Source organism: Oncorhynchus mykiss, chromosome 6 (assembly GCF_013265735.2).
Source record: "Oncorhynchus mykiss isolate Arlee chromosome 6, USDA_OmykA_1.1, whole genome shotgun sequence".
Lineage (NCBI taxonomy): Eukaryota > Metazoa > Chordata > Actinopteri > Salmoniformes > Salmonidae > Oncorhynchus > Oncorhynchus mykiss.
In genome coordinates, this window is record NC_048570.1 from 20,926,754 (window position 1) to 20,948,750 (window position 21,997).

General features: G+C 43.4%; 2 protein-coding genes across 4 annotated transcripts; one reads left to right on the forward strand and one right to left on the reverse strand.

Annotated features, from left to right (window-relative positions):
- Window positions 1-215: 215 nt before the first annotated feature.
- On the reverse strand, window positions 216-12,966 carry LOC110525450 (solute carrier family 2, facilitated glucose transporter member 8). Its single transcript, XM_021605571.2, has 10 exons — window positions 12,584-12,966; window positions 12,229-12,391; window positions 11,805-12,011; window positions 11,473-11,572; window positions 10,507-10,718; window positions 9,947-10,096; window positions 6,139-6,247; window positions 5,500-5,667; window positions 1,503-1,648; window positions 216-1,180 (listed from the first exon to the last, which is right to left on the reverse strand). The coding sequence occupies exons 1-10, from the start codon at window positions 12,673-12,675 to the stop codon at window positions 1,037-1,039; spliced, it is 1,491 nt and encodes a 496-aa protein (XP_021461246.1). The 5' UTR covers window positions 12,676-12,966; the 3' UTR covers window positions 216-1,036.
- Window positions 12,967-13,057: 91 nt separating this feature from the next.
- On the forward strand, window positions 13,058-20,189 carry LOC110525115 (tetratricopeptide repeat protein 16). Of its 3 annotated transcripts, XM_036979585.1 has the most exons (14): window positions 13,058-13,197; window positions 14,352-14,542; window positions 14,668-14,758; window positions 14,926-15,069; window positions 15,231-15,331; window positions 15,906-16,035; window positions 16,267-16,481; window positions 16,712-17,004; window positions 17,598-17,739; window positions 17,881-18,046; window positions 18,429-18,565; window positions 18,778-18,849; window positions 18,965-19,124; window positions 19,376-20,189. In XM_036979585.1, the coding sequence occupies exons 3-14, from the start codon at window positions 14,690-14,692 to the stop codon at window positions 19,541-19,543; spliced, it is 1,797 nt and encodes a 598-aa protein (XP_036835480.1). In that variant the 5' UTR covers window positions 13,058-13,197; window positions 14,352-14,542; window positions 14,668-14,689; the 3' UTR covers window positions 19,544-20,189. The 3 variants fall into 3 exon arrangements, with proteins under 3 accessions (XP_036835480.1, XP_036835478.1, XP_036835479.1); XM_036979583.1 differs by lacking the exon at window positions 13,058-13,197 and having other exon boundaries at window positions 14,069-14,542; XM_036979584.1 differs by lacking the exons at window positions 13,058-13,197; window positions 18,778-18,849 and having other exon boundaries at window positions 14,070-14,542.
- The last annotated feature ends 1,808 nt before the right edge of the window (window positions 20,190-21,997 follow it).

Below are 21,997 nucleotides of genomic sequence, written 5' to 3' on the forward strand. Positions count from 1 at the left end.
AATGGCATCTAGGATCTGATACCAGCTCCGGTTGCCAGCTCACTTCCTGCCAGAATTTTCCCATCAGACCTGGGTTTCAAACTGGAAACCCTCTAACCACTAGGCTTCCATACAGTTGAGTGCCCACTGAACAGACCCCATAACCCCTAGAACTTTTCAGAATAAGAAAAAAAATAGAATGTCTATGGTTAAAGAAAATGTACAGTGCTAGTATGGATGAAATAGACAAGTCTTTTATTAACATGATATGACCAGTCACTACTGTAGCACATTTAATTTCAATGTTATGGCACCGGTAATAGTATACCACATATTACAGTGTGCATTGATACTTCATGTGTAGTCACAGCCATTCTTACCAAAATAACATACTTTTCTCCACCTTTCTAATATGTTTCAGTAAAAACATTTAGTTGTTTCAGAAGAAAAACATGACAAATAATACCAACAGGACATTTGTGCACACTTAATGTATACCCCCATGGTACAAATAGAACATTAAATCAGTAAAGTCTCTAATTATCAATATGGGCCAAATTCTAACTTACATGCACATAGCCTTAATTGTTCTCTCACATTTGAAAATGTTGTAAACTGTTCTTGTACTTTCACCCCAAAAAATACATACAACATAATGAAATGCAAGCATTGTAAGTTGAATTGACAAATATTTCTGGAGCACACATATATTTTGTAAATCTTCAAGTGTGATGTATGAGCTAAACTACTCCAGCAATTTTTTTGTTGTTGGTAAAAGTACCCTTAAAAAGGGGGCTTAAGAGGTCCAGCATTCATTCAGGATGCCCAAAAGGCCAATGGCTCAGAATGCAAGGCCCACTATTAAGTCTGAGCGTATCAAATAGGCACAAGTCAGCCACAACCATTTATACCTTTTCAAGTCACAGAATGAGATAATCTATCGCTAAGGACCATCCGGATAGGACTACCCAGAAAACTATTGACCACAAAGTATCGTGAGACGCTGTCCTTGATGTTATATTTGGGGTTGGCATTAAGTTTGTCTATTGTAGCTTGATTATTCTGGAGTCCCTTTGAATTGTGTCTGGATCTGCTCCAGAGTTTTGCCTTTGGTCTCCGGGACAAAGAGGATGGTGAAGACTATGTTGAGCGCACAACACCCAGAAAACAGCCAGAAGGTCCCTGCATTGGTTAGAAGGTCCTGAAATAAATGTATCATGGATTGTTATTACAATTCCCAAATTCATCCTTACAGTTACCAGTATTACCTCAGACATCTTAGCTGATCCTGTAAACTGTGTTTTGTCTTGACTTGGACACTGCTCTAAAACTACCTTGCTCGACACGTTTACTATCTAAATATATACATAGCAATTTGTGTATCTGTAAGACATTTGTCTCTATTAGGCTAAGAACATGCAAACCATAACTGCAAAATGGCTTACTGCCAAGTCCTCTGCCTGCAAAACATCCCTTTATCCCCCCCGTCTGCCACACGATGCCCCAAATCAGCACCAGCTCACCATCAGGTCCTGGAAGGTCTTGGTAATGATGAAGGCAGAGCCCCAGTTGGTGAGGACACAAACAGAGCTGGCAAACCCCTTTACTCGCGAAGGAAAGATCTCAGACATCACCAGCCAGGGGATGGGACCCCAACCAAGAGAAAAACCTGAACGGACAACAGGTTATGCCGATGAGAAAACATCACACAAGGCAAAATGTCAGATCTGAACTTATACTCATTTATATTTTATGGTTAATAGTCATTTCAATATTATAGCCAAAAGACATGGAACAACTTATAGGTGACTAAACCCAATATACTCTAAAAACATTACTAAACACTCCTACAGTGCATTCGAAAAGTATTCAAAACCCTCAACTTTTCCCAGATTGTTACTCTACAGCCTTTTTCTAAAATGTATTAAAATTGTTTTACCCCACAATAATTAATTATAAATACAAACAGGTTATACATTTTAGCTAAACTGAAATATCACACATTTACATAAGCATTCAGAGCGAAATGCTTGTTTCTCTAGCGTCGACAGTGCAGTAATATCTAACAATTTCACAACATACAAATCTAAGTAAAGGAATGGAATTAAGAATATATAAATAATGGACGAGCAATGTCAGAGCAGCATAGACTAAGATACAGTAGAATAGAATACAATCGTGGCCAAAAGTTGAAAATGACACAAATATTAATTTTCAAAGTCTGCTGCCTCAGTTTGTATGATGGCAATTTGCATATACTCCTGAATTTTATGGAGTGATCAGATGAATTGCAAAGTCCCTCTTTGCCATGCAAATTAACTGAATCCCAAAAAAACATTTCCACTGCATTTCAGCCCTGCCACAAAAGGACCAGCTGACATGTCTGTGATTCTCTCATTAACACAGGAGTGAGTGTTGACGAGGACAAGGCTAGAGATCACTCTGTCATGCTGATTGAGTTCGAATAACAGACTGGAAGCTTCAAAAGGAGGGTGGTGCTTGGAATCATTGTTCTTCCTCTGTCAATCATGGTTACCTGCAAGGAAACGTGCCATCATCATTGCTTTGCATAAAAAAAGCTTACAGGCAAGGATATTGCTGCCAGTAAGATTGCACCTAAATCAACCATTTATCGGATCATCAAGAACTTCAAGGAGAGCGGTTCAATTGTTGTGAAGGCTTCAGGGCGCCCAAGAAAGGAGACGGTCCTGGCGCTTGCTGGACTGTCTCCTAAAGTTGATTCAGCTGCGGGATCTGGGCACCACCAGTACAGAGCTTGCTCAGGAATGGCAGCAGGCAGGTGTGAGTGCATCTGCACGCACAGCGAGGCAAAGACTGAGGCTGGCCTGGTGTCAAGAAGGGCAGCAAAGAAGCCACTTCGAGGAAAAACAGACAGACTGATATTCTACAAAAGGGATTGGACTGCTGTAAAGTCATTTTCTCTGATAAATCCCCTTTCCGATTGTTTGGGGAATCCGGAAAAAAGACGACAAGTTGAGCACTACCATCAGTCCTGTGTCATGCCAACAGTAAAACATCCTGAGACCATTCATGTGTGGGGTTGCTTCTCAGCCAAGGGAGTGGGCTCACTCACAATTTTGCCTAAGAATACAGCCATGAATAAAGAATGGTACCAACACATCTTCCGAGAGCAACTTCTCCCAACCATCCAGGAACAGTTTGGTGATGAACAATGCCTTTTCCAGCATGATGGAGCACCTTGCCATGAGGCAAAAGTGATAATTAAGTGGCTCGGGGAACAAAACATAAATATTTTGGGTCCATGGCCAGGAAACTCCCCAGACCTTAATCCCATTGAGAACTTGTGGTCAATCCTGAAGAGGCGGGTGAACAAACAAAAACTCAAATTCAGACAAACTCCAAGCATTGATTATGCAAGAATGGAGCTGCCATCAGTCAGGATGTAGCCCAGAAGTTAATTGACAGCATGCCAGGGATTGCAGAGGTCTTGAAAAAGGGTCAACACTGCAAATATTGACACTTTGCATCAACTTCATGTAATTGTCAATAAAAGCCTTTGACACGTATGAAATGCTTGTAATTATACTTATTCCATAGTAACACTGACAAAAATATCTAAAGACACTGAAGCAGCAAACTTTGTGAAAATTAATTTGTCATTCTCTCAACTTTTGGTCCACGACTGTACAGTATATACATAGAGTAATGCAAAATATGTAAACATTAAAATGACCGGTGTGCCGTTTACTAAAGTGGCCAGTGATTAAGTAAGGCATTAGCCTCTAATGTGCTAGTGATGGCTATTTAAAAGTCTGATGGCCTTGAGATTGAAACAACTGTCTGTCGGTCGGTCCCAGCATTGATGCACCAGTAGTGACCTCGCCTTCAGAATGATAGCGGGGTGAACAGGCAGTGGCTTGGGAGGTTGTTGTCCTTGATGATCTTTTTGGCCCTCCTGTGACATCGGGTGCTGTAGGTGTCCTGGAGGGCAGGTAGTTTGCCCCCGGTGATGCGTTCTGCAGACCGCAACACCCTCTGGAGAGCCCTGTGGTTGCAGGCGATGCAGTTCCCGTACTAGGCGGCGATACAGCCCGACAGGATGCTCTCAATTGTGCATCTGTAAAAGTTTGAGGGTGCCAAGCCAAATTTCAGCCTCCTGAGGTTGAGGAGGAGAGGAGAGCCAACTGTCGTTGGTAGCAGGCCGTGTCGGTGGCACTGTGTTATCCTCAAAGCGGCCGAAGGTGTTTAGCTTGTCCGGAAGCAAGACGTCAGTGTCAACGAGTCTTCTTGGGTATGACGCTACAAGCGTGTCACCCCTATATTTGGTGAGTTTCTCCCATTCTTCTCTGCAGATCCTCAAGCGCTGTCAGGTTGGATGGGGATAAATAAAATAAAAGTACCACAGGGAAGTGTTAAAGTTAACATTTTTATCCAATCAAGGAGCTTGATTTTTAATTTATATCACGTATAAATGAGAATCTACAAAAACGATTATTTATTAGCTGCACAGCTATTTTCAGGTCCCTCCAGAAATGTTTGATCGTGTTCAAGTCTGAGCCACGCAAGAACATTGAGACCTGTCCCAAAGCCACTCCTGTGTTTGCTTGTTTCATCAGACCAGAGAAACTTGTTTCTCATGGTCAGAGTCCTTTAGGTGCCTTTTGGCAAACTCCAAGCAGGCCGTCATGTGCCTTTTCCCGAGCGGCTTCTGTGAAACCTCTACCATAAAGGCCTGATTGGTGAGGTGTTGCAGAAATGGTTGTCCTTCTGGAAGGTTCTCCCATCTCCACAGAGGAACTCTGGAGCTCTGTCAGACTGACCATCGGGTTCTTGGTCACCTCCATGACCAAGGCCCTTCTCCCCCGATTGCTCATTTTGGCCGGGTGGACCGCTCTAGAAGAGTCTTGGTGGTTCCAAACTTCTTCCATTTAAGAATGATTCAGGCCACTGTTTTCTTGGGTACCTTCAATTCTGTAGAAATGTTTTGGTACCCTTCCTCCAGATCTGTGCCGCTACACAATCCTACAGCAATTCCTTCAACCTCATGGCTTGGATTTTGCTCCGACATGCAACGCATGTCAACGGTGGGACCTTACAGACAGTTGTATGCCTTTCCAAATCATATCCAAACAATTGAATTCACCACAGGTGGACGCCAAATCAAGTTGTAGAAACATCTGAAGGATAATCCATGGAAACAGGATGTACCTGAGCTCAATTTCGAGTCTCACTGCAAAGGGTCTGAATAGTTATGTAAATAATGTTTTTTTTACATAAATGTACCAAAATAAATTTAAACCTGTTTTCGCTTTGTCATTATGGGATAGTGTGTGTACATTGATGAGGTATAAAAAAAAGTAATACATTTTAGAATAAGGCTGTATGTGGATAAAGGGAAGGGGTCCGAATTCTTTCCAAATGCACTGTACATTGCCAACAATTTGTTTTAAAATGTGTTTATTTAGCCAGGATAGTTTGCTGGGCAACAAGTCACTGTTTTCTAGACTAGACAGAGCCCAATCTAAGTGTGGAGCTCACCTGTGATGAAGAAGCCCATGCTGGCCAGTGCGAGCCAGGACAGCCCAACCGCAGGGTTCTCTGCAAGGGGACTCTCTACTAGGCAAAGTCCTGAGGAGTTACCATGGGTTTCACTGGACAACTTGAAGTAGACACCAAAGGCAGCAGTGCTTAGGCACATAGAAACGCCTTGATATATAAAGGGAGGGAGAAATTGACATTTCTTTCACATTGGTGAACAAGCACAAAGATGGCAGAGTACAGACATGATGTCATAGTTCTAAAACTATGGCACGCGACATGGCTCAATCTTTTTCTTCTTTTTGAATTGCTGGTGTCTTTGGATCATATACCGATACAAAAAAAAAAAAAAAAATTTAAAAAGTGTAATGGAGAGCAATCTACAATACAGCAAACGAGGCATTTGTGGTAAGTGCATGGAGGCCTCCGTATTTATGCATGTCCGCCATTGAACAATTATTTTTAGGGAGTTGGGGCCCAGTTTGGGTGAGATAATCTGATGTCAAGCTTGACAGCGCCTTATTTCCGCCCCCTACATTTTGAGCGGGATTGCCACAAAAGGACTCAATTGATGCATTATAATCAATGGTGGAGGAAAGTTAAGTTCTGATATTACAGACACGCTTGAGACATATGCACCTGAGAGGATGAGGAGAAGTTTTCTTCCAGCGCGGTCCATGACCAATGCTGCTACTGCAGTGAACACTACCTGGATTGCTGCTACTACCACCGTAGCAACATTGCTGTTCTGAAAAACAAAATCACCATCTGCCATTTAATACATTTAACCCAACTGGCATGTCAATATCCATAGTATTGATATTATTTAGATCATATTACAGCTTATGAATAGTAATGTGTAAAAACAAACAAATTGAACCAATAAATCGACACTGAACAAAAATATAAAACGCAACATATGTTGGTCCCATGAGCTGAAATAAAATATGATCTCAAGTTGTGTGCACAAATTTGTTTACATCCCTGTTAGTGAGCATTTCTACATTTGCCAAAATAATCCATCCACCTGACAGGTGTGGCATACCAAGAAGCTGATTAAACTGCATGACCATTACACAGGTGCACTTTGTGGGGACAATAAAAGGCCACTTAAATTAGCAGTTCACACAACACAATTCCACAAATGTCTCAAATTTAGGGAGCGTGCCATTGGCATGCTGACTGCAGGAATGTTAATCCACCTGGCGTGTCAGATTTAAAAAAAGCTTTACAGCAAAAGCTATCCAAGCGTTTATGTTAGGACATCTCTCTCAGCAGACAAAACATTACAAACAGCTAGCAGCAAAGTTGGTCACGAAAGTCAGAAAAGCAATAAAATGAATCACTTACCTTTGATGATCTTCTGATGTTGGCACTCACGAGACTCCCAGTTACACAATAAATGTTTTGTTCCATAAAGATTATATTTATATCCAAAATACCTCCATTTGGTTGGTGCGTTTTGTTCAGAAATCCACAGGCTCGAGCTGTCACGACGGGGCAGACAAATTCCAAATAGTATCCGTAAAGTAGGTAGAAACATGTCAAAAGTTGTTTATACACAATCCTCAGGTTGTTTTTACAATAATCGATAATATTTCAACCAGACCATAGCTTTTTCAATAGGAGAGAGAGAGAAAATGTCTGCTCCAAGCTGTTGCGCATGCAAAACTCTGCTAGCACCCAGCCATCCACTGACGCGATGTGATCCTTCTCGCTCATTTCTCAGAATAGAAGCCTGAAACTACGTCTAAAGACAGTTCACACCATGTGGAAACCATTGGGAAAGGAATCTGGTTGATGTCCCTTTAAAATGGAGAGAGGGCATGCAATGGAACAGGGAGATTTGTTTCTCTTAGGCACTTCCTTGTTGGATTTTCCTCATGTTTTCACCTGCAATATCAGTTCTGTTATACTCACAGACAATATTTTGACAGTTTTGGAAACTTTAGTGTTTTCTATCCTAATCTGACAATACTATGCATATTTTAGATTCTGGGCCTGAGAAATAGGCAGTTTCATTTGGGTACGGTTTTCATCCAAACATCAAAATACTGCCCCCTACACTCAACAGGTTAAACACTGTTTCCCATGCTTGTTCAGTGAACCATAAATGAACATGCACCTGTGGAAAAGTCGTTAATTGCCTACAGTCTGTAAACTGTTAGTGTTAAGGTCACAGTTATGAAAACATAGGACACTAAAAGAGACCTACAGTGGGGCAAAAAAGTATTTAGTCAGCCACCAATTGTGCAAGTTCTCCCACTTAAAAAGATGAGGCCTGTAATTTATCATAGGTACACTTCAACTATGACAGACAAAATGAGAAAAAAAAAAAATCCAGAAAATCACATTGTAGGATTTTTTATGAATTTATTTGGAAATGGTGGAAAATAAGTATTTGGTCACCTACAAACAAGCAAGATTTCTGGCTCTCACAGACCTTCTTTAAAAATGGCACCTGTTTAAACTTGTTGTTATCAGTATAAAAGACACCGGTCCAAAACCTCAAACAGTCACACTCCAAACTCCACTATGGCCAAGACCAAAGAGCTGTCAAAGGACACCAGAAACAAAATTGTAGACCTGCACCAGGCTGGGAAGACTGAATCTGCAAAAGGTAAGCAGCTTGGTTTGAAGAAATCAACTGTGGGAGCAATTATTAGGAAATGGAAGACATACAAGACTACTGATAATCTCCCTCGATCTGGGGCTCCACGCAAGATCTCACCCCGTGGGGTCAAAATGATCACAAGAACGGTGAGCAAAAATCCCAGAACCACACGGGGCACTGCAGTGCTTAATGCCGCTGGTGGCCACACCAGAAACTGACTGTTACGTTTGACACCCCCCCCCCCCCCCCCCCGCTTTGTTCAGGGACACATAATTCCATTTGTTAGTCACGTCTGTGGAACTTGTTCAGTTTATGTCTCATGTGTTGAATCTTGTTATGTTCATACAACTATTTACACATGTTAAGTTTGCTGAAAATGAACGCAGTTGACAGCGAGGACGTTTCCTTTTTTGCTGAGTTTATAAGAGAATCCCTATAAACTGCATAAGTAAGTAGCCAGAGAGCATATCAAACTAACGGAATCAGAATGCCAACAGAAATTAAAATTAGACCAGGAAATGTGAGCCATGAGTTACACGTTTGAAATGCTTCACGAGGTGAAGAAAATACCTCACCTCCCAGACGAGACCAGAACATTGCCAGGTTGCAGCTGTGAGTGTAAAGTGGTCTGAATCCTGAACCCTGAGTAGACTCGAGGTGTTGGCGAGAAGCTCATCTTCCAGACAATCACTGTCTCATCACCCAGTGGGAACCATCGACACTGCTGGCTAGCTAGCTATCTTCCAGAGTGAACCCAACCAAGCCGCACTGCTTCTTAACACAGCGCACATCCAACCCGGAAGCCAGCCGCACCAAACACCGTGCACCTGGCAACCTTGGTTAGCGTGCACTGCGCCCGGCCCGCCACAGGAGTCGCTGGTGCGCGATGAGACAAGGATATCCCTACCGGCCAAACCCTCCCTAACCCAAACGACGCTATGCCAATTGTGGGTCACCCCACTGACCTCCCGGTCGCGGCCGGTTACGACAGAGCCTGGGCGCGAACCCAGAGTCTCTCGTAGCACAGCTGGCACTGCAGTACAGCGCCCTTAACCACTGCGTTACCCAGGAGGCCCATAGGCTGGGGTTTTTGCTGATGCATGAGATTACAACTGTTTAGAATGATGAGGTAATAATTAGATTACTGTTTATCGATGTAATAGATATACCATAGACTAATTAAGGAGATGATAATCTCTTCCGTGGTGCCCCAAATTCCTTCTCAGTTAATTGTTAGATGATCATTTTAAAATCGGGTAACAATTAAACATAGTTAGTGTATTAAATAAATCAGTCATCAGATTAATGAAAGTAAAGTCACAATGGCCACTGGCAAGCTGGAGAAGTGTGCTCTTCACAGATGAATCCCGGTTCCAATTGTACCGGGCAAATGGCATCATGTGGGTGAGGGGTTTGCTGAAGTCAACGTTGTGAACAGAATGCCCCATGGTGGCGGTGGGGTTATGGTATGGGCAGGCATAAGCTATGGACAATAAAGACAATTGCATTTTATCAAATGGAGATTTGAATGCAGAGATACATAACGAGATCCTGAGGCCCATTGTTGTACCATTCATCCGCCACCATCACCTCAAGTTTCAGCATGATAATGCACAGCCCCACATCGCAAGAATATGTACACAATTCCTGGAAGCTGAAAATGTCAGTTTTAATTTATTTAAATTGACTGATTTCCTTATATGAACTGTAACTCAGTCTATTTTGAAATTGTTGCATTTATATTTTTGATCAATGTATTAAAACTGTAATCCTAAAAAATAAAATAGCTCATTCCAGCAGCCAAAATACCTCATAACACTTAACAATTCTTACCTTAAAATGGGCTTCCTCAAAGATAGTCTCAGCATAGAACATGATGGCGTTGATACCGGTGAGCTGTTGGAAGAGCATCAACATGATGCCCACTCCAAGGGGCTTGTATACTCCAGGGTCCTTAAGATCAGCCATCCCCAAACTACCTCCCTGGGTTTAACACAAAGCACACAGTCATCACACCCTCTTATTCCCATTAACATGAGTCAGATGTGTTAGCATGCTTCTTTGTTCCTGATTCTCCTCACACTATATCCACTGAATGGATAACAACCGTTTCTCAGCTCTGCCAAGTTTATCTCTGTTCTGCTTCCCTATAGTAGTGGGGCTGACCAGAATATACTCACTCAGAGACAAAACCATGCATGTAAAGACAGAGTTCTTTCAGCTAAAAGTTCTGGATTTTTCCCACATGTTCTTATTGATTTGGTTAAGTACAACACAGAGGTGACTAAATATTTCACAATCCATACCTTTGTCCCTTGTATTACGCCATTGCACAATGTCTTCTTCAAAGCAAGTCTTATACCTCATGATTATTAGGGAATACACAAACTCACCTGGTCGTCAGAAGCATCCTCAATGCGGGCACACTCCCACTCTGCAGGGGCATCTGGCCCCCTCAGAAAGCGCACTGCCTCCTCGGCTTCCCTCCGTTTACCCTGAGACAACAGGAACCTGGGGGTCTCGGGCATGAAACACATGAACACCATCATAATGGTGGGTGGGATGGAGCAGCAGATTGCCAGCCAGCGCCAGTCCAGAAACATCCCTGGGATGTTAGTAGAGTAGGGAATGTGAGAGGACAGTAGTGGGATGACCCTAGTTGGATCCTTCCCAGTGAAAATTAACCACTGACATTCTGGATTCCACATAGTGGTGTTGATATTATGTAACTCCAGAAGATGAACAATGAAAATCTATAGTGTCGATTATTAGTATCCATCACCCCACAAAAATTGAAATATGCATAATTAGAAGAGCATATACAGACAATGGGATAATGAAAAGCCTCTTCCTTACAACATTTCTCAGCCAAAGACCATTCCTTCTAAACATAAGACAATAATGAGACAAAACAGCCTACCACGCCTGCAATAGTACTGTCTATTGAGGAAAGTATCTTGAGAAACAAGCATGTCATGTCAGTAACTTGATTAGGCATAGCGGTGGCTTGGGAGGCTGGCACATATGAGAGCTCTCAGTTAGCAGGGTGGAATCTTGATCATTCCTGGTGATGATCACATGACATGTGTTTATCAAGGTTCGGTTGCCAATACTGATTGGGATTGGAAAACCTTGCACCACATCATTAAAACATTAACCTCTACCCGTATGACTACTGTTGTAACCTCTGGCAAAGTTGTACAAAACAGAGAAATCCTTAGTGACATGGTCAGAAATCCCCTCCGCTGACCAGATACGGTATTAAAAAAAAATTCAAGACTTTCTCATGAGATTCAAAACGATAAAGTCATAACATCCAAATACTGCTAACAGACAGACAGACACCTACTGTGGCATACCTGCTATATATGCCCCCATGATTCCTGTGACCACCATGAGTTGAACACAGGAGCCCATTGTCCCACGGACACGCTCATGGGCAATCTCTGAGATGTACAGCTAGAGCACAGAGGAAGAGAAAAGTGAAAAACAATTTTCACACAGGAAGAGTATGCAGCATGGCATATCAATATAAATAATTCAACATTTGAGGTGCTATGTAAAATAGAAATGTATGATGAAATAAGATCATTAGAATGCAGGCATTCACATAGTACACTTATCATGGTCAATTGTAACTCCCTCTGACCTTAAACTGATAGCATAAGAGTAGACATTCCATAGTACTTACTGGCACCACAAGTGACGTCACCCCACTTGCCAGTCCTGTGAGTACCCTCCCAAGATACAGCATCCAGACATTCTGAGCAGCAATGACGATAGTAAAACCAAAGATATAAGGTAGAGAGCAGAACATAAGACTCAGCTTCCTCCCGATCTTGTCCACCATCCAACCGCCGAGTAGACCTCCTATAGCAGCTCCTATCGTCACGATAGACTACAAAAGAAAAACAGTCAAATAGTGGCTAATGTCCACTTTCATCCACTCAGGAATGATTAGGGCCCTAAGTCCCCCCCCAAGAGTGGCATGGCCTGACCAAGAAAAACTCTGGGTCCTTGTTATAGCATGACAAGGATTCAAAGCATATCCTAGTGGGGTTATGCGAGGGGGGGAAAAAAAACATTCTTGTCATGGGGCCCAGAATTTATCTTACCCCAAACCACGAAGCCTCGTCATCATCTAGTCGTAATCTTGGGTCAGTGATTGTGCTTAGTTCAGGGATGGCAGGGGAACTGTACCCCAATACAAACCCAAAACTCAAGGGACCAAGGACAGCTGCAAGAGTGGCCAGGAACAGCTTCCCATTCTTCACCTTGCTGTTGAAAGAACAGGTGGGGTTACAAATCAGTATCTATTGTAACAATAACATTACATATAAGACTTCATCGCAACAACACGAGACCATGTTTTTAGTAAAGAACAACATGTTATGTGGTATAGGGCCACCAACCATATTGGGTGAAAACTTTCCTTGCAGACATGTTTCTAACAATCAATAACAAACTTACTCAAGATATGCGTCCTGTTCCGACCTCACTCTTGTGTCTTCTCCATCTTCTGTATCAAGCAATCGTCTTGACTCATTTTGGCTTTCAATCATGGTTTGTCCTGTTCGCAGTCACTTGACAACCATGAATGTTGGACATGCAGAGCCAGCGACAGATAATTTAGCAAACCTGTGCAAAGAATTATACGCGAAGGGAAAACTACCACCGCACGTGAGACTATAACCACCTAATTCAAATCGACAATGATCAGGAAAGAACGAAAATCATAATTATATTACAATTTTTAAAGCAATATATCCGTTTCAATGTTGTCAACTGACCGACCGACCGACCAGCGGATTGTGAAATCTGGTCTTGTGTTTTCATATAATCAGTTGATGCGCACGCAAGCAATTAATTGCAATTTCCGGTTTGGTTTTTTCAAAATAAAAGTGCAGCTGTTCCCAGGACGTAGTTTCGTTCGTTTCACAGGGAAGGCGTTCCCTAACGGAAATATGCAAATATCTGCTACAACGCGCCAATAGGATCTCGCTAGCTCGTACATGGCTTTGCCCACATGCTTAATTTGCTGAAACTGTAAACGACACAGATTAACTATTTGGCGTATACCACGGGTATGACAAAACATGTATTTGTACTGCTCTAATTACGTTGGTAACCAGCTTATAATAGAGATAAGGAACCTCAGGGGTTTGTGATATATGGCCAATATACCACACTCGTGCCTTATTGCTTAAAAATCCTCTATCTAGCTCTGACAACAGGCACACTTCTCATTTCAAGTAATTGTTTTTTTATTGCCTAAATGCCACGTGCGTCCACTCCAGTGTATTTGTAACAACCTAACTATTACGAAACGTATATTCGATTAAATACGCCTCATGTAGGAAATTAGCAAATAATAATTGTTGTTGACCAAATTCACTATGAGGGGATTCGATTAATCTGACCCGGGTGAAAGTTGATTGTATTCGCGTCGAACGGGCCGCCTCCTGGGCGTGTGCCAGGAGCCCCGTTCAAAGACCACGGCAAAATTGCCTCAAAACAAAATGTACGTAATAAAGCACGAGAAGTAATGATAAGGATGCTATTTTCACCTGATTGCCTTTGAAAAAACACTTCATCTGCCTTCTCAATGAAAACTAGTTTGAAAATTAATTCGAACATTTATGTAATACAAAATAGATATTATGTGTTTCTGAGCGGAGCAGATTACTGTTCGATTTGAGAAGGGCGCGACTCCCGCTTTTGCACGCCACGAGCCCTATTACAGGGGTCCCCGGAGCTCAGCATAATCGAATCAGCCCACTCTCTCCTTGACTGTCATACAAAAATTCCTCACTTCGTGTGCCTATTTTTATGGACCGATTTTAGGCCGAGTAAAATACATTGCTTCTACTTTGCCTTTCAGGTTAAAGTTCGAAATTCTTCTCAAAACATTACAATTGTAATTATTTATGTAATAAAAGCTTGTGATCAATCAGACAGAATGGGCGTGGTAAATCCACTAGCCGCTCATGCACATGTTGTTCGTTCCCTTGGTTACAGCGCTCTCAAAAGTGACTGAAAGCAAAGAGAGAAAAACAACTGCGGAAACTTTTCGCACCAATAGCTAAGTAGCTAGCTACCCTGTTATATGCAAATACTTTGGTACGTTAGAATTATAAAGTAGGCACTTTTGCGATCCCCTACATTAGCTATGAATGCCAACAAATTGCTAGCTAACGTTAGCTGCATAATATAAGGCATGTCTGTTCCTGCTCTGAAGAAGGACCAACAGGTCGACGACGACAGGGTTTTGTTCCCCACTGCTGTGTCGGAGGAAGTGCTCGTGGAGGCGCGGCGTAAACATGCCATCTGCCGGCTCTTTGGGTCCAGCAGCATTTTCCTATCATCTGAAAGCCGGAGAGGGGACCGGCCTGATCTCATTAACATTTTAACAAACAAAGCCATTGAACAGTGAGTTTGACATGGCAACAGGTTGATGCAGCTTATTTGACAATGTATTACTTTGATCACATGTCAATAGGATCTCTGAAGATGAGTTTGCCAAGGGTCACTCACCTATATTTATCAATTTGCAGCTATGAGAATGGAGAAGAGGCAATGACAGAGTCCCAATTTTCAAAGGCCGTGACATTCTTCACCAAAGCTATCCATCTTCAGCCGAAACAGGTACAGAACCACATAAATTGACATCAAGTACCAAATGATTCTGAATATCTACAGTAACTGCTGTTGGAAGGAGAACAGATGGGAGTGAGGTTGATTGTTTAACTGAAATATAGTTTGATTTGTCTGAAAGAATTGTCTGAAGTTGTCATACGTGTCCTGACTTCCAGACCCAGCTCTATGTGAGCCAGGCGGAGGCCTATTTACAGTTATGTGACTTCCAGTCTGCAGTCGTCAGCTACAGGCATGCCTGCCTCCTGGAGCCTCAGGCTAAGACCTTACACACACGTCTGGCCTTCATCTATTACCTACAGGTGAGAGTGAGGAGGGAGAATGTCCCCCAAAGCGGCCTGCTGTGTGATGCAAACAGGATGATCATTCCTACACAGTCAAGCAAGCATCCAGCCCTATTGAAATACTTCTTGCTTTCACTTGAAAACAGTTTGTAATATATAAAATCGTGTCCACTCCACAGGGCCAATGTTTGTATGATAAGGGCATGTTCCTGGATGCTCTGGAGTCATTTGCCAAGGCTGCCGAGCTCAAGCCTAGCAGCAGGTCATATCACATGAGGAGGTCAGTGTGAAATACGAGTTATTCACATGGAGAGCTATGTGCATACAAATAATAGATGTATTACTGTTTCCTCTATTTACTAACACTTTCTTTGGCTTTATCCATATGTTATCTGCCTAACGCCTCGTGCATACCGGTTGCGTCAAACTGTAAAATTCCGTCAAATTCCGGCAGACGTCCATTCATATAATTGGGAGGCAATCTGCACTGCTGCGACTCATCTGCGGGACTAGGTTGCGGTTCGTGGCACTGCGTGCAGTGTGTCGCATGCGTTGGATTTTTTTAACTTGTGTGTTGCTTTGCCGCGCGGTGTCAGTAGTAAACCACAGAAGAAGTTGCTAATGTGTGGTGTGAATCTTTTTGCTGTGATGCGGCACTTGGATTGTGAAGACTACGTAAAATGTACCGTATGGCAATAACCTGTGTGGACGCGGCATTAGGAGGTCATGTGAAATCCTTTGACCTCAGCCGTCTCTACAGATAGACAGACACCTTGTACAGCCATGTGATGGTGCTATTCACCTAAGATTTAAAGTTTGAACCACTGAAGTGTCCCCCTTTGTTGCTGTTGTAGCCTGGCATGTCTGACGGCCCTGGGCCGCTATACTGACTGTCTGAGGCTGGTTAGTAAATGGCTGGAGGCAGACTCTCAGACCGCAGATCTGTTCACCCTCAGAGCACGGCTCCACAAACAGCTCAACCAGGTCAGTAGTACACTCTCACACTCCGTTACCTCTGTGTTAAACACTGGGCAATATCTGACAATACCATGCTAGAAAGAACAAAGGTGTGGCGATTTCTAGTTTTAACCCTAGGGATAAATAGCTTATGTACTAGCTCAACACGTGACGTCATTGCCACTTTTATCTATATAAATGATCAAAAGTCTAATTTACATGCAATCTAATGTAATGACAGCACAATTCTCTATACAGGTAAAAATGTGCTACCATGATCTGAGGTCCGCTTTGATTCTCAGTCCGTCGTGCCCAGAGGCAGGTGCCCTGCTGGGCCAGCTAGAGGAGGCCAGTGAAAGGGCCAGGCAGCAGGCCGTCAGCAGGGCCCTGGCAGGGGAGCTCACAGAGGCCCTGTCCAAGATCAACACAGCCCTGGAGCATTGCCCTGAGACTGGGCGGCACTACCTCTTCAGGTGTTGATGGCAGAGTATTTTTCAGGTTCTGATACACCAAGCAAGGTGGTTGATTAGGCCTGTGGTTTATCTGATACATGCCTGACCCCATTTTACCATACCGTTCTCTGCTACCACTGAAGAGATATACATCTACATGTACCTGTTAGGAGAAGCTTCTCTACCAATCTATAGTAAATGAGGATACATACTGTCTATTATCCACTAATATGTAGTATTTTGCACCATAGGGGTATTCTGTACCGCAGGCTGAAAGAGTTTACTGCTGCCATTGAGGACTTGGTCCTGGCTGTGGAGCTGAGTGAGGCTGGAGATGCGGGAGACCAGGGGTCGGAGTTGAGCGGACACACCCAGGAAGACTGGAGGGCCGTGCAGGGAGAGGCCCAGGTCCAGCTGGTGCTCACCTACAACGACTTTGCTGTGCAGTGCTTCTCCCGTAGCTTCTACACAGAGGCAGTTCTGCTGCTCAACAAGGCCATCCAGGAGCAGAAGGAGGAGAGTGGCCTCTACATCAACAGAGGAGGTGAGAAGAAATGAGCAGAGGGGATAATAGAGGAGGGTAAGATCAGGGAAGTGAGGTATGTCTGGGGGGGGGGGGGGGGGGGGTTTGGCTGAGGTGAAATTAGGTGAGGAAGGCTGTGGGCTCCCTCTTGAAAAAGGTGCAATTGAAGTCTGGCCCAGTGAAATAACAATATTGTGTAACTATAGATGGTGGGCAGGAGTCTCTGAGATCAAAAGAGAATGTGTTTGAAGTGACTGGTGATGTGATTTTATATCTCCTCATACAATTTGAATACGTTAATGCATAAAGGCAGTACCTATATCTATGGCCATGGGAAGATGTTTAGAGGTTGGGGTGCTGAGAATTGTTTTCTCCCTGCGCTGCTGAAGGCTATTTTTGTTCGCTTATACCGGAGTAATAAAGGGCCAGGGCACTAATTTTGTGTATTTAAAAAAATAAAAAACGGATTATCAGGGGGCGCTGCAGCACCCTCAGCACTCCTACTTTCCGTGGCTATGCCTACATCCATAACATCCAATTTCAGGAATGAGTGCATCTGGGTATACCGCACACATCACTTCAGATATTTATAAAGGTGGTTGTGGTTTGTGCAGACTGTTTCTTCAAGCAGGATGAGTGGGAGTTTGCCCTGGCTGACTACCAGCAGGCGAAGGAGATCTCTCCTGATGACCAGGTCATTAGGATCCGCCTCGCTGTCATCCACAACACCTTGGGAACACACTGCTACCAGGACCGGTGAGTCTCATCCACAACACCCTGGGAACACACTGCTACCAGGACCGGTGAGTCTCATCCACAACACCCTGGGAACACACTGCTACCAGGACCGGTGAGTCTGTCTATCATCCACACCTCTGTTTCTTGTCTTCACCGCAGGAAGTACCAGGAGGCAGCTGATAAGTTCTCTGAGGCCATCAATTATAACCCTGGAGTTAGCCGGTACTATGAGAACCGAGCCAAAGCCCACAGTAAACTGCCCAACGTTGAGGGGGCCAAGCAGGATGCCATCAGTACCCTCATCCTGGACCCCACTAATGATCAGGCAAGACCCTCAATATGTCTCATCCACTCTATCCATAAAACTAACCTTGGTCTGTACAAAAACTATGGACCAGATATTCTGAGCTTTTATGGCAAGGGCTTAACGTGACTTTGTCAGGAAATACGAAGGGCCCTAGTTATGCAAGTACAAAGCTCTCACTGCTTGTTTCCTATGCAGTTGGGGGGAAACAAAACATGTTTTTTTATAAATACATGGATGGTTGATTCTTTCTTTTAACCAACGTTTCATTTTATGTAATAAATGTTTCATAAAGGGGTGCGGAACTCCCACGGTGCAGAACTGACTGCTGTAGTAAATCTGTCTGTGTGTGTGTGTGTGTGTGTGTGTGTGTGTGTGTGTGTGTGTGTGTGTTTGTGTGTAGGTGGTCCCTCTGCTGCTGAGTCTATTCCCAGGCTGCTCCGTGTCAGATGTTCTGTCCAGTGAAACGGCCAGGACGGTCAAAGCCCAGCTGATGGACAGCATCCAGGCCTGCAAACAATCTGCATCCTCCGTGCTAAGGTTAGGCTAGCACTGTTTGTCTGCAACCCCTCCCTGTTACTGCTAAACAGGTCAGACCTGAGTCAGAAAGATATATGTCCAATACTTAATCTTCACTTGGTTTAGTTTGCCAGGTACAATATAACCAGTGGAATAGTTCCCAAAGTGCAGAATCCAAGCTAAATTAAGCACACCTCAAGTACTTTAATGTTTTTGACATATTTTGTTTAAAGGGCAGTTGCACAGGTCCAAATGAAGCCTTATCCTGGACTACAAATAAGCTTTTTCAACAGAGAGTCTCAATTGTAAGTGATTTGTAGTCCTTTCATAGGCTAAATATGGGTGTGTTCACCAGTCCCAAAGTGTACAAACTAACTGTGGTGGATGCTAATTACAGATTTCCTTAACCTGTTTCCCCAGAATGTGCAGTGAGCTTGACAAGATAACCCTGTCGCATGACGCCATCAGCCAGTCTGACAGCCAATCCTCAGAGGACCAGTTCGCCCAGGGGGCGGAGCCTCTTAAAGCCTGTGTGGCCCCGCAGGAGGTATACCAGCAGATTGTCAGGATCAACCAGCAGGTACGAGACCAGGAAGACATCCAGACACTGGGACAGACAAACTCATCTAACCTCATCTAATGAGGTCACTCAATAAAGCCCTTCAATTCAAACTCTCTTTTCCATACCTCTTATTCACCAAATCACATAAAACGCTCATGCTTTCCACTCACATTCACCATTGATCAGTATTTGTTTTAGTTGGATCTTCCACCCGTTGAGAGCATCTCTCATACTGACCAAAGGTGCACTTCCTGTGTTGGCTGTGCCAGGTGAAGCGAGCAGTGCGATTGGCCCTCGAATGGCGGCAGCCTCTACATTATGACGGGCCCCGTCTGTCCCCCGGCTGCACAGTGGAACAGGAGCAATCTGCACTGGGCTCAAAGGACAGGCCATACCACTGGAGGAAGTTTGGGGGGTTTGGAGTGAATTCCAAATGAGCAGCAACACTATGGCATTTACTACTGTTCGGTTGACATGGTGGAACTGTTGGTCCACTGTTGCTCTTCAGCCCTCTGAGCTTGAGTGTGGCCATAGTAATGTAGAGGTTGTGATGGTACCATATTGTTCTTAATCCAATAGGTGTCAGTAGAGGCACAATTTTCCATAGTTCCACCTCACCTGTTTGGATTTATTTAATTGATCCATTAATCTAGATTGTCAGGGCACAACGATTTTGTTATGGTATTTTTCTCAAGTTTTTGTATTGTTTATGTCCATAGATTAACAGGCATATGGAGACATGTGAAGGGCGTATGACAAAAGGGAATAGGTGGGGCAGTTCAGTGATATGACAGACATAAAGGATGGAGATACTGTACTGTAGCTCTATTGTGTCGGTTCTATAAGCTTGAGAATTTAGTTGAATGGTAATACCATTGTCTGTTTATAATTTTTTTTTAACAGTAAATCTTTATTTTTAACAGATTGTTTTGCGTTGGAAATTTGTCTGAAAAGTATGTTTTGCCAAATTAAAAGAGATTTATCCAGATTATAGACAATTGTATAGATTGAATTCATACTGGTCCTGTAAATAGATCTAGAGTTTAAAATATTTTATGCGTGGCAATAAAGTGGTTTACAGTGTGTAATAGTTGGGGATTGTAGCATATTGTACATGGGAGACTGGAGAGAAGTTGTTGTTTTGAGAGCGAAGCAGCTGCCTCCTCCCTGCACTGTAGTAACATTGGAGGAGAAAGGAGTTGTGACACTCAACCCTGTAGAAAACACCCGAGCAGTAGCGGATAACATGCACTCCATCCATCCATACCAGCTATTTCAATTGCTGAACAAACAATACTTCATTTGGCTTAATTTGTGAGCAGAATGAAGGAACAGTACAAAGTCTCCTCAAGCTCCCCTTGCGGTATAAGAATTTGAGAGCAGTGGCATAGTCACATGCGGAGTGGAACAGCGGAGAAAGTAATATAAAAGTACATGTTCATACACCGTACGCCAGATACCACCCAAATCTTCTCAATGGTGTCTGTCCAATGTTGGTGCAGACGACCACGGAGCCCATGCCCAGACTGATGTCAATCCTCAGATGTGGTGTTGACTTTCAGTCGCTCCATTTGGAGAGCGTGGTCGGGCCGCCGCCTTACAATGTGGTGTCTCAGTGGGGATGGTGCTTGGTGCCTGGTTCAGCTCCCTCAGACAGTGTGTGTGTGTGTGTGTGGGCTGCAGCCCCTGAACAAAGTGGTCTGGGACAGACGGTGGTCGTAAAGGAGCTGAAAAGTGTTTCACACCCACGTAATAAAAGTTTCAGGTTACTGTCCTGTCAGGAATGGGAAATGCGTCCAGGAGATCCCAGTGGCCGTCAGGTCTTTACCCCAGACAAAAACACCTTTCTCTGGGCACAGGAGCTGGTGGCTTGGCACCCTGTCAAATAATTAATGGTGAACCGGAGAAGTTTCATTCACGTTTGGCTGGAAACTGTTTTGTCTAAGACAATCAGAACACGTTTGAACTCTTTGGGCAGTGTTCGGAGCAGGTGACGTGCAGCTAACGCACGCCACTATGTCGTCCTGAAAGGGAAATGTAGGAGTCTTGACGTTTTATTATGTGTAGGTCTTTAAGTGGATTAGTGCCGCTTCATTTATTTGCCAGTCATGGTGTGTATCAATGGTGATACAAAATGACTCAGATACAGGTAGTTATTTTCCATTCACATGAGGGGTCTTTGCTCAAGGATGCAGAATCAGATCAAATGAAGCATCAACATTTTATTTTCAAATATTTCTTACAAAAAATATTTACGTACGTGATAGTGAAACAGTTCATTACAAACCTTCCCATTACAATAAATAAGCATTTAATAAAGTATAGTTCATCATGGTTAAAGAGAGTGAGGCTGCAAAGTAAGGAAATAAAGTGAAAGTTGCTTGGTCACTCACTTTACTGGAATAAATACCTGCCGCCTCAAAAACATTCTAAAGTTTTGCAGTTAGTTTACAGCCTAGCGTCTGGACCGGATTCCGCTACACTCAAAAGTCTGATGCACCAGATGACATGTTTGGCACCTAGGCGATATATTGAAGCGAGTACAATGTGCTTTCACAATCTTGTAATTTTCATAACCAAATTTAACTGCATATTTCCTTTCTCAGAGAGAGGAGCAGACATTAGGAACGTTTGAAAGACAATTTATTCATCTTGGAGAGATAAAATGTCTGCCGGTTTGTGCTACTCACAAATTTTCCAGTCAGTTTTACTGGCTTGCTTCAGGAACACTCTCCCTGTCAGTCTCCCCGTGTTTTGAAGTAGAGGGCTGATCGCCTGTTTTCTGTACAGGGGGAAGAGACCGCCATACTCTTCAGGTCCTTGAGGGCACAGTACAGGGCTTGACCTTTGCAGATATCTGTTTTCCCTGTAACCCTTAATTGTATGACATC